This window comes from Aythya ferina, assembly GCF_964211825.1.
Source record: "Aythya ferina genome assembly, chromosome: 3".
NCBI lineage: Eukaryota > Metazoa > Chordata > Aves > Anseriformes > Anatidae > Aythya > Aythya ferina.
Genome location: NC_140298.1, coordinates 103,953,477 through 103,964,375, shown reverse-complemented (window position 1 = coordinate 103,964,375; position 10,899 = coordinate 103,953,477). Strand labels below are relative to the sequence as shown.

General features: G+C 45.5%; 1 protein-coding gene across 2 annotated transcripts in view; it reads left to right on the top strand.

The window, feature by feature from the left end:
- Positions 1–10,899, top strand: part of ADAM17 (ADAM metallopeptidase domain 17) — a 235,919-nt gene that overhangs the window by 209,641 nt on the left and 15,379 nt on the right. Inside the window, exons 1-4 of one of the 2 annotated variants that reach the window (XM_084513395.1) lie at positions 217–328; positions 6,666–6,798; positions 8,287–8,420; positions 9,355–9,443. In XM_084513395.1, the coding sequence (XP_084369521.1) occupies positions 6,680–6,798; positions 8,287–8,420; positions 9,355–9,443 (342 nt within the window). In that variant the 5' untranslated portion in view covers positions 217–328; positions 6,666–6,679. Of the gene's footprint in view, positions 1–216; positions 329–6,665; positions 6,799–8,286; positions 8,421–9,354; positions 9,444–10,899 lie in introns of those variants that run through there. The other variant, XM_084513394.1, reaches the window with a different exon arrangement.

Here is a 10,899-nt window from a genome sequence, read left to right as displayed (position 1 = left end):
TTGTCACAAACATAGTGAGGATTTTTTTTTTTCTTGTGGGTTTTTTCACACTTGCTCCACACTGATTTTCTTGAAGGATTTTGTTGTTGTCTCATTCAGTAAATTAAATCTATAGAAGCATTTTGTGAGGGAGCTTGTCTAAAATTTGTTAAAATCCAGGTATGCTTGATTAATAATATTACTTATCCACACACTTCATCCTTTCAGACAGCAAATAAACAGGCACTGATTCCATGAAGAGGAAGACAGACAGTTCCCTACTATCTTCTTTAGCCACAAGTCAAGTCATTCACACTTTGCTGTTGTTATTACCAATGTGGCAGGGCAGGTGAGTGGATTTATGATTAAGCCCCTGTGTGGTACCTGGAGGCTTCTGGAAGTTGGTGCTGCTCTTACACCTTTCAGTCCACCAGGAGCAGCATTAGGAGTTGACCAGTTTCATCTGCATGAAGTTTAACAAGGCCAAGTGCCGGGTCCTGCACCTGGGGCGCAATAACCCCAAGCAGAGCTACAGGCTGGGAGAGGAATGGTTGGAAAGCTGCCAGGCAGAGAAGGACCTGGGAGTGATGGTGGATAGTCGGCTGGATATGAGCCAGCAGTGTGCTCAGGTGGCCAAGAAGGCCAACGGCATCCTGGCTTGTATTAGGAACAGCGTGACCAGCAGGGCTAGGGAGGTGATCGTCCCCCTGTACTCAGCTCTGGTGAGGCCGCACCTCGAGTACTGTGTTCAGTTTTGGGCCCCTCGCTACAAGAAGGACATCGAGGTGCTTGAGCGGGTGCAGAGAAGGGCGACAAAGCTGGTGAGGGGCCTGGAGAACAAGTCCTATGAGGAGCAGCTGAGGGAGCTGGGCTTGTTCAGCCTGGAGAAGAGGAGGCTCAGGGGCGACCTTATAGCTCTCTATAGGTACCTTAAAGGAGGCTGTAGCGAGGTGGGGGTTGGTCTGTTCTCCCACGTGCCTGGTGACAGGACGAGGGGGAATGGGCTTAAGTTGAGCCAGGGGAGTTTTAGGTTAGATGTTAGGAAGAACTTCTTCACTGAAAGGGTTGTGAGGCACTGGAACAGGCTGCCCAGGGAAGTGGTGGAGTCACCATCCTTGGAAGTCTTCAAAAGACGTTTAGATGTAGAGCTTAGGGATATGGTTTAGTGGGGACTGTTAGCGTTAGGTTGGAGGTTGGACTCGATGACCTTGAGGTCTCTTCCAACCTAGAAAATTCTGTGATTCTGTGATTCTGTGATCTGAAAAACTGCTTTATAACTCTTGGGTTAATACATTCATGTTCTGTTGACTTATTGGTAATTTTATTGGTTTATTCTAAAGCCCCTTTTCTTGAGTCTTTAACTGGAGGCAGTTCTTTAGATTCATCCTGTCAAGACAAGCTTTTGGGAAACCTTAGTCTCTTCTGTGGTGAATGCAGAGGTCAATTATTCCTTTGGTACTGGCCTTTAGCATCCGTTCTTGGGGTCATCTTTGCAGTTTAGTTCTTTTACAGGCCCCTTTGATTATTTATCTGGGTTGCTTCTTTTCATTATAATAAAAGCTGTTGCCATTATTAGCTTTATGTCTTTGACGAGCTGCACTTTGAAATCTTTTCTCCTCCTTTCCTGTGGTTTTACGTTCATCTTTTGCTGGAGTTCTGTCTTCCTAATCTTAAACACAGCTCAATCTTCTAAGATATCTTCTAACATACCTTCTGATTTGTTCTGTTTAATCACAGAGGTTGAGTTTTCTGGGCTGAAATAATTGAGATTTCTGACCAGCAGTCTGTTTAATGAAGTTTCAAGGATTGCCATTTTATGGTTAAGAACTTTCTTGCTCGTCTCTTGGAAAGTTCATACTTTTTCAGCAAGGACAAAGGAGAGGGAAAAACAAATTAAGCAGGGAACTGAAAGAAATGCAGCTGTTACTATCTGGGGCAGGTAACATTTCTTACCCTATTTTAATACCCTTTCAAGCTAGACAGCTATTTTGGATGGAGCCAGCTTAGCAGTTTGTGTCCTGAAGCTGAAGTTAGGGTGTGTGTCTCAGTGCAGCACGTGGAGGAGAATCCGAGAGCACGAAGCCAAACAGCAGGGTGTTGCAGCGTGTGGTGCCAGCCCAGGGTGCTGTGGGATTATTTCAGAGTCACTGCAGGCATTTCTGGATGCAGTGGTTTCCCCAGGCAGCACTACAGGCCAAGTAATAAAAATACAGTCTGCTGTTCACCTCAGTGGCTGACAGCAGCAGTAACTCATCTCAATTTCACTCTCCTGCTACTCGGGAACTTTGTGTGTGTGCAGAAACCCCAGCATGGCTTTCTGCTCTGAGGTTAGAAGGGCTGAGAAGGGACACGCAGCCAGCTCAGCGCAGAACTCTTAAAGTTACACCGGGATTTAATTATGCATTTAATAGTCGGTAGAGATTTATATCTGAGATAGAAGTTTATATTTAACATCTGCTATAAACAGGTTGATTTAATTAATTTTTTATCCACCAGATCTTAATAAACTGCAGGAGTTTGCCCCTTTCCCAGATCAATCAAGGGCCGTCCTTTCTTAGGGATCGTACAGGATTCATGTGCCACTGTCCAACTTGCTTGTTTGGGGGATTTTCTGCAACCCCAGTGGTTCTGATTGTCCTCCTGCTGGCTGTCATCCTCGCAGGTATGTGACCGTGCTGCTGGTCAGCCTGCAGCTTGTCCACTTTTTAGCCCATGTTGGTGAGATTCATGCCCTAATCTCCGTTCCCATTATCTGGCCTTGTCTTCCTGTGCAGCTGTCGATATGCACTAGTTGTTGGTGTTGTTTTTTCTCCTTGAAACTCACATTTTTACCCTACATTGCTCATGGATTGAGGGGCGAGAGGAGAAGGCAGATCTTGCAGAGAAGAACCCATAGCAGCTACCTCCTCAGTATTGACCCACAATTAATGCAGCGTTGAACAAGTACGTGGCATCCTTGCATTCCTGGATCTCATTTTTCGTCTTTCAGACTGCTGCTGAAGCTGCCAAGCTCTGACCCTCAGTACTAGCGATGTGAATTTTGGAAGGCCCCATCAGCGCAAGTGCCAAGTCATATCCCAAAGGAGAAGCAACACAGCCAGGCAGGGAGAAGCAGCTTGGTCTCACCCGGGTAGCCCAGACAGTAACTAGGCTCTACCTAGAATCAGCTCCACTCAAACTCATCTTTTTTGAGGGGGAAACAGCAGGATTTTGTGGCGTGGAGTGTCTAAACTCAATAGTGAGACAGTTTGGGGAGGGGCAGACAAATGATCTCTTTCCAGAGAAGGCTGCATCCTGTGACTTGGCTCTTCGTGTCTGCAGGATGTACGAAAGCAGTGGGATTTTTTGGGGCTGTTTTTTTTTGGAGCATCACATCACATGATGCTGTTCTGGTTTAAGACGGGGTGGCTGCATTGCCCTTGTTTCACTTTGAGTGTGAGGACGTTAGTCCAGGGACCTTCCTTATTTTCGTAACACCAATATTTGAGCAGTATATTTTTTTTTTCTCCTCCAAAAAGTACTCTCTGCTTTCTCAGGTAAGACAGATGGAGTTACTAAACCAAGCAGATCAAACAACAAATGCTGTCCCCAGTTAAGATGTGCTCGGTGAAGGAGAACAACGCCCAGGTTGGTGGTGGTTGAGGTAACACGTGGAAGCCATCAGGGGCGTTCAGCTGCATGCAGAATAACCAGAAACAGCAATTTAACGATCTGTGTGGCTTCTAAATCAAATTTGCACAGTTATGGATATTTATTACAGATTTTTTACCCAAGGAAAAAGCTTCGAGGCAGTGTAAAGTGAGTAAGTTTATCCTGAAATGAGCTAGAGGGGGGTTGTAGCTTGCTGGCTTTTCCATGGCATCCCCCGCTGGGCACCTCTGCGAGCCTCAGGGGTGTGCAGGAGTTTGAAGCTGCAGGCAGAGCACACCGTGAGGCTGCCACATGCCTTCCCTCCCAGCATGTAACCGTACCCCGAGGCTTCGTCTGCGCCGTGCTGGTGACTAAGAGAAGGCTCCTGGAGATGTTCAGGCACGGCAGCATCACCTCCTGACCCGCTGTCACCGCAAGCACAAGGGCAGCTCTGCCACCAGGCGTGGAGCCTTGTTCCAGCTCGGGTGGTTGAGGTCGGAAAGGCTCCAGGCTGCGTTTTTTGGTCCGGATTAGGCTGTGAGTTGGAGCTGAGGTGGCTCCGTTTGTTTGCTGTGCTTTGGTGGACAGAGGAATAGCACTGGATGGTTTAACGAAGACCGTGGAGCCCTTCGGCCATTCAGTCGTTGCCCAGCTGGATCAGACGAGTTATTCGTGAGCTGCCGACCAGCTTTTGAGTGCTTGATACCCGTTGGAAGTCAGTCAGGTGGCACAAAATACAGGCTCAAGCCCTTTTTTCAGGCTTGGAGGCACCTCTGATGTGAGCCACGCAGCAAAATCCTCCAAGTGTGCTCGCTGTGCTCGTCCCAGGACTACTCTGTGGGCCAAACTTCCCATCCCTCTGCCTTTTCGCACCAGATTTATTTCTGGTTTTATTCCTTTGGGGATGGTTGGAGAAGCAATATCCATAATCAGTGCTCCAGACTCCTCTGATCCTCTTGTGGTCACTTTTAATTCCCGAAGGAAACATCTTAAAATACTGTTGGATCTTACATTTTTAACCAGAGCTATTTTCCATCATCAGGTAACTGTGAGGAGGATTTTAAGGATATCAATCGCATCTTCTGCTTTAAAACTGGATGTTTCTCTAAAAGCTTAACCTTTGAATGAAGAATGCAGTTCAGAAGAATGCTTGTGAGAGCCAGGGTGGCTGGAGGAAGATGCCATTGGTATTTGGATTGGTGGCTGAACACTTGGTGAGGAACCTCCTCCTCTTTAACAAATACGCGGTGGCTTCCAGCCCCGCTGAGCTGTTGCCCAGCACATTCTTGAGCTGGTGGAGGAGTCTGATGCAATGCACGATGGCCCGTAATTGCCCCAAAAAAAGAGACTTTCCTGGGTGAAATTGCAAAGTCTGGGGGTAGTGGGCTTCTAGCCTTAAAATGAAGTGAAAGAAAAGGAGGAAAAAAAAATGGTGAGTTCAGAGTTGTGAGCAGGGGAATCCCCAGCTGCGGATTTGGGATTATCATCTCTGTCACCAAATTTCTTTCCCAGCTTCTGAGTGCCTTCAGTGGGTAGAGAGAAGATATCATAAGCTGAAGGCTGGCTGTCACAAAATAATAATAAAAAATGAATGAGCATTGGGGATATCAGGATGAAATTGAGGTGTCCTCCAAAAAGAGAGGAATGCGGGGATCTAGGAGGGGACGGAAGGGAAGGAACCGCAGGAAAGTGGTTTGGGAAAAGCCCCTCTTTGGCGTGACTTTCCCCTGTTTTGGGGCTGTGCTTTGCACGCAGGGGTGGAAAGCAGTGCGAAACCTCGTGCTTTTTTAAAGAAAAGAGATACTTGCTTTTTTTATTAAGGTATTTTCTCCCTGCAGTGAAGCAGCGAGCAGGCGATGAAGGCGCTGGGCACGTAGGATGGAAAACCACGCCGCAGAGGGAGGTGGTGGAAACTTGCTGTTGCATACAGTCCCCAAAGCTCGGCGATCGACTGCAGGTGCTCTCGACCTGCAAGGGCTGTAAACAGAAATCAGGAAACTGCAACCACGCTGCCCTTCCTGTGCTGCTGAGCGGCAGGGGAGGGGCGGCTCGCGCCGGGGCAGCCTGGGAACTGCTGCCTTGTGGCTTCTGGGGCACCAAAACGCAGGTGTCTGGCCTCGCTGTCAGCAGGCTGGTGGCTGGGGAGGATGTGCCTGTGCTGGGGTGGCCCCGTGCAGGGCTGAGAGGGGGGTGAGGAGCTTCTTGTTTTGTTCAGCTCCCCCCTTGCAGCGTGCACGAGCAGGCACACGCTGATGGTTTGTTCTCCCCACCGACCTCCTCATGAAATACGAAGTGAGGTGCTTGCACTGGCCAGGGCTTCAGTGGTACTCCTGCTCCTAGAAGCTCTTTTGGGCTCTAGGTGCCTTCCACCCTCGATATTCTCTGATTTGGGGTTAAGTGATGGCAATGAGTGTCTTTCAAATCCAATAAACGCGTGAGGTGACGTGGCTGGGTGGTACAAGCCAGCCTCTGAAGGGGTTTTCATGTTCTTAGAAAGGAAATCAGAGGAGTCTATGTGATGGTAAGGGGCTGGAGATGCCCCCTACAAGGTGCCTGCCTGGTTGTTTCTGATGAATTAAGCTATGCAGCCATCCATTTTCTGGCTGCTGTTGGACAGAAAGGTAATAACTGCAGCCCTGACCTGCAGTGAACCTGGTAAAAATTAAACTATTTTAAATTAGTGGGGAGCAGCAGGCAAGGTAGGAAAGCTGTTCATCCCGGAGCAATGGGAAATGTTCTCCCCAACGTGGTTTCCAGGAGTTTGCCAGGGAGGACGTCAGCTCTGCACAGCCATAGCAGTAAAAAAGACTGCTTAGCTGCTCTAAAACTGCTGTAAGGTGTGAAATAATTTCTGTTTCTCCATCTCTGATCGCGTCTTGATTCACGCTGTGATTTCTACCTGACTGCGCGAAATGCATCTTTACAGAAATGTGCAGTGGCTTTCCTAAAATTGGAGCCCACTGTGATCCTGCTACAGGAGGCTCAATTTTGCCATATTATGTGTGCATTTTCTGAAGGATCTTGAAACTCCAATGCTTTCTCTGTTGTTTTTCCAGCCACGGTTGAATCCATGCTCTCAGACTACGACATCCTTTCTCAGTCCAGCATCCAGCAGCACTCGCTGAGGAAGAGAGACCTCCAGCCAGAGACACACGTAGAGAGGCTCTTAAGTTTCTCAGCCCTGCAAAGGTAATTAAATCATCAGCAGTGAAATAGCGTAACATTTCCTTCAGTTGGTGATGAACAATACACAATTCCAAACTCAGACATAGTTACTGTGTTTTCTGCCATGACTGGCCACTTCTTTTTAAGTTACTGAACTGCATGGCTGTGGAGTGACTTCAGAGAGACTGAGAGGAAACACAAAACTATATCAGGTTCCATTGTATCACTCTGTTTGTTGAAATGCCATTCATCTAAGACTTCTCTTGCTTTTTTCTTATTTTTTTTTAATCTTAGATCTTTTTCTTAGGCTTAATTTCATGTAGGTTATTTCCATTTATTGGGACAGATTCTGCTTTTACCTCATCTTGGCAACGCTGTCATGTTTGGTTCTTGAAAATCTCTGCCTTCAATTTGGGGAGGGTGCGTGCCATGTTCCCTGAGAGATATTCCCCCCACCCAGAGGTTTAATCCCGTTCCTACTGTGTGTAAATTCTGAATTTGATTAAAACGCTCCTATTTTAACAAAACAGGAATTACAAGCACTCGGGAAATGGGGAGAAGTGTGGTGAAGAAAGCAGGCATCAAAGTTTTAGAGATGCTGTTCAGTCTCATACAAGTCCCTTGCGGGTATCTGAGTGCTGAAATTGTGAATTTGAAATGGGGGGAGGGAGGTGAGAAGAACATCTTGTGTTAACAAGTGTAGGTCGGCTTTGTTCCACTGAGATCTTTTGTCTACTTTGTTCTCATGAGCCTTCCTCCAGCTGTCCCCTACAACTGCAGCTGTCGTGCAAGTTGTATTTGTGTTTTTTTGTCTCTAAATGCTGGGGGTTAATTTTTAAGTAGCAATTATAAAAGGTTAGCAGGGTCAGATGTTGTCTGGTTGTCCCTGTCTTGCCCTGCCTCGTGCACCCTGACTTCATGGTGAGGTTCTCCTGCACCAAATAGTTTGCAATGTTGCCAGTGCTGATTGCAGAATAATTACAGAGGGATGTACCAAAAATCTTTGACCCACAGACCACAGAAGGCAAGAGCCAGCATGGATTCTTCCCTGAGTTGGTCTCCACTCTTTCTTTGCAATAGCCTTGAGATTTTGGGACACACAAAAATCTACAGAGTTCAGATTTCTGCTTCTGGTTTCTGACCGTATTCTGTTAGAAAACGAGAGCTTTAAGATAATTTAACTGAAAACAGGTGAACAGATTCCCTGGTCTGATTGCCTTTAGGTCAGATACGTTAGCAGTGTCTGGTTTTGCTTGAATGCATATGGAGAAGGTGCATCGTGAGCAAACCATGAGTCTTGTGGATCTGTTTAACATCTTTAACACTTTAAAAATCCTCCGTAAAGTACTAAAAATTTACAGTTATGAATTACATACTCCATGTTTTTGTAGTTTGCTTATCACAGTTAATGCTTTCTAACTTCTTCTGGACCTTCAGTAAAATGGAAGCTGTTTCTGTTTCTCTCGTGTGTATAGTTTGCTTAAGAATAAATGAAAGTAAATTCTTTTACAGGCACTTTAAATTATACTTAACTGCAACTGCTGAACACTTTTCAGAAAAATTTCAAGCGTTAATTGTGGATGGCGAAGGCAAGGAAAAGGAGTACCGTGTTCAATGGCAAGACTTTTTCACTGGACACGTCGTTGGTTAGTATGGACTCGGCTGTGTGTCAGTGCTGAGAACACACAGCTGGGCCCTTGGCCAAAGTAAATGGTATAGTGCATTCATTTCATCAAATATGGTTAGGATAAATAAGGAGAATTTATTCTTATTCTCATGCCACTCCTTTTTTTCTGGTGGTGTTTTTTGTTGATTTTTTTTTGTTGTTGCTTTGCTGTTTTTTTGTTTTTGTTTTTAATCTATTGCAGCAAGCTCCTAAGATTGGGCTCCTCTATGTAGTTTGGCAGAGCATGAGGATAAAATTTGCCCACGCAGCAGCTTGTGATTTTATTTTTCATTTTTTGAAGATGATAATAATGGCTTTAATTCCATCTGGAATCTGGGGTTTCAGTACTTCTTGTCACAGAATGCAAAACCCAGGTAGTGGTGATGCAGTGGTGCCCAGATCATTATACTAAACTACTTTAATGGGATTCTTCGGGGGTTATTATGGGATAAATGGGATTCTTTTCTGGAAGGAAGGGGTGTCTTGCTCCACTTTAGTCTGCCATTAATACTTCCGCTAAGTTGTTTTGATTTTTATGTCGCCCTTGTGATGTGGTGAAAGCCTCTTCCACTGGAATGCAGGCTGACGCCGTGAAATTGCTGGCTGATAGGGGTAGGATCCAGGCTGCTTATGTTGGCAGGAATATTCTGTGTCCTTTTATTAATCCCCAGAGCCATCACACTACCTGAAAATTAGCAGTTAAATCCAAGACTTAATGCTTATGACCATTGGGAAGTTAAGGCTGAAGAGAGAGTGCTGGTTCCCTTTTTTTATTTTTTTAAACTGCTCATTGTAGTGTTCTCCAGAGACTGAGGAGGTTAATTTGCCTTGAAATATAAAAAACAAACAAACAAATTGTTGTCTTTGTAGGAACACATGCAAATAGAGCTGATTTGTTTTTTTAATCTTTGAAGGGGAGCATAATTCCAAGGTTGTGGCACATATTGGGGATGAAGACTTTACAGTAAGGATCAATACTGATGGAGAAGAATACAATATTGAGGTATGCCTTACTGTTGACAGCAGTGTTCAGACAATCAGCTCTTTCTCCTGTGGGTGTTTCCAGCTAGTCACAGTGACACCTCTGTAGCTCAATTTAGGCTTGGTGGTGGTGGTTGTTTTGTGGTGAATAGGGAGGTGGCAGAAACATGTGAAACCAATTTGGCTTTGTGTTGACTTTTATTAGTGAGTGCCGTTCTGTCACATTTGCATATTTTAGATGTATCGGGGAGGAGATCGACCTTTTCGAAACAGGGATGGATAACGTTAGTAATTAGTGGTGATCACTTCCTTCAGAACAACAAACAATGCAGACTTGTGAGCAGAGTTGAGGTTTGAGCTTTCTGAAGTTTTGCCTTTGCTAGGTCTTGGATTTTTTCCCATTCTTTGAGCTTTGTTTAAAAAATGTGCCTTTTTTCCCATGCTCACTCGTTTTTCCCCGTTTTCATTGTGTTGTTTTAAACTATTGGTTTAAAAAAAAAACTCAATAAATAAATTAAAGACTATCCTAATGACTTGTTCAGAGCAGTTCATTCCCAGGCACAAGCTGTATTAGAATGGCTCAATAACAGTAATTATGGCTAAGTGTTAGATGGGTATTGCAATTGTCTCCAAACCAGAAGACATTCAGAATTAGAGGTAAGCCTGAGAAACCCGGTCCTACTGGTACAAAAATGTGACTGGAATCCCCAAACCACTCTACTTGTGCTTTGCACCGAGAGCATGTAGAAGCTGTTTGTGATTGAAAGCAGTTTTAGTGTTTGTGGTCCAAGAATAATGTGGCCTCAGATTCTTCTAATGTGGCCTGTGGGTTCTTCTCACAGAAGCCACCCTTGCAGCCCCCTGCTAACAAAAACCTCGCCACGTAAACCCAGCACACGGGGTCAGCTTTGGCCCCTAACCACCCTGAGATCATGCCTGTGTGTGGTCAGAGTCAGTAGGTGCCAGAGGACGTTCCCAACAGGTAATATAAGGACAAGGATGCACCATTTTAGCCTTCCTTTACTTCAAGGCCCTCACTGTTCGGAAAAGCTGGGCCTTCATGTAAATCCCTAATGCCCTCCTGCCTTACCCTAAGATATGGGGTATTTGCCCTCAGTTCTACACCACAGATGAGTGTGGCTGCTGGCCTGGCACAGTCTTTGTGTTTCAAGGCCTTATTGCTGTGAGCTGAAATTAATAGTTAACTATCACAAAGAAAGAGTTGTTTGAAGTTCAGAGAGCGCTGCCTAAAGCCCAGGGGAGACCAAGAGCCAAGTAGTCTGCAGGGGAGTCTTGGAGTCTGGGCTGCTCAGCATTGCCCAAAAAACTGCCTCTGGGTGGGCAGTGTGTGGTGAGGGTACTGTAGATGTTACTTTCAGATAATAGTAGGGATGTGGCACTAGATAGAAACGATGTTCTGTATGCAATTGCTATGAAATCAGTTGCTTTTATTGGGATTTTGAGGTTTTCTTCGATTT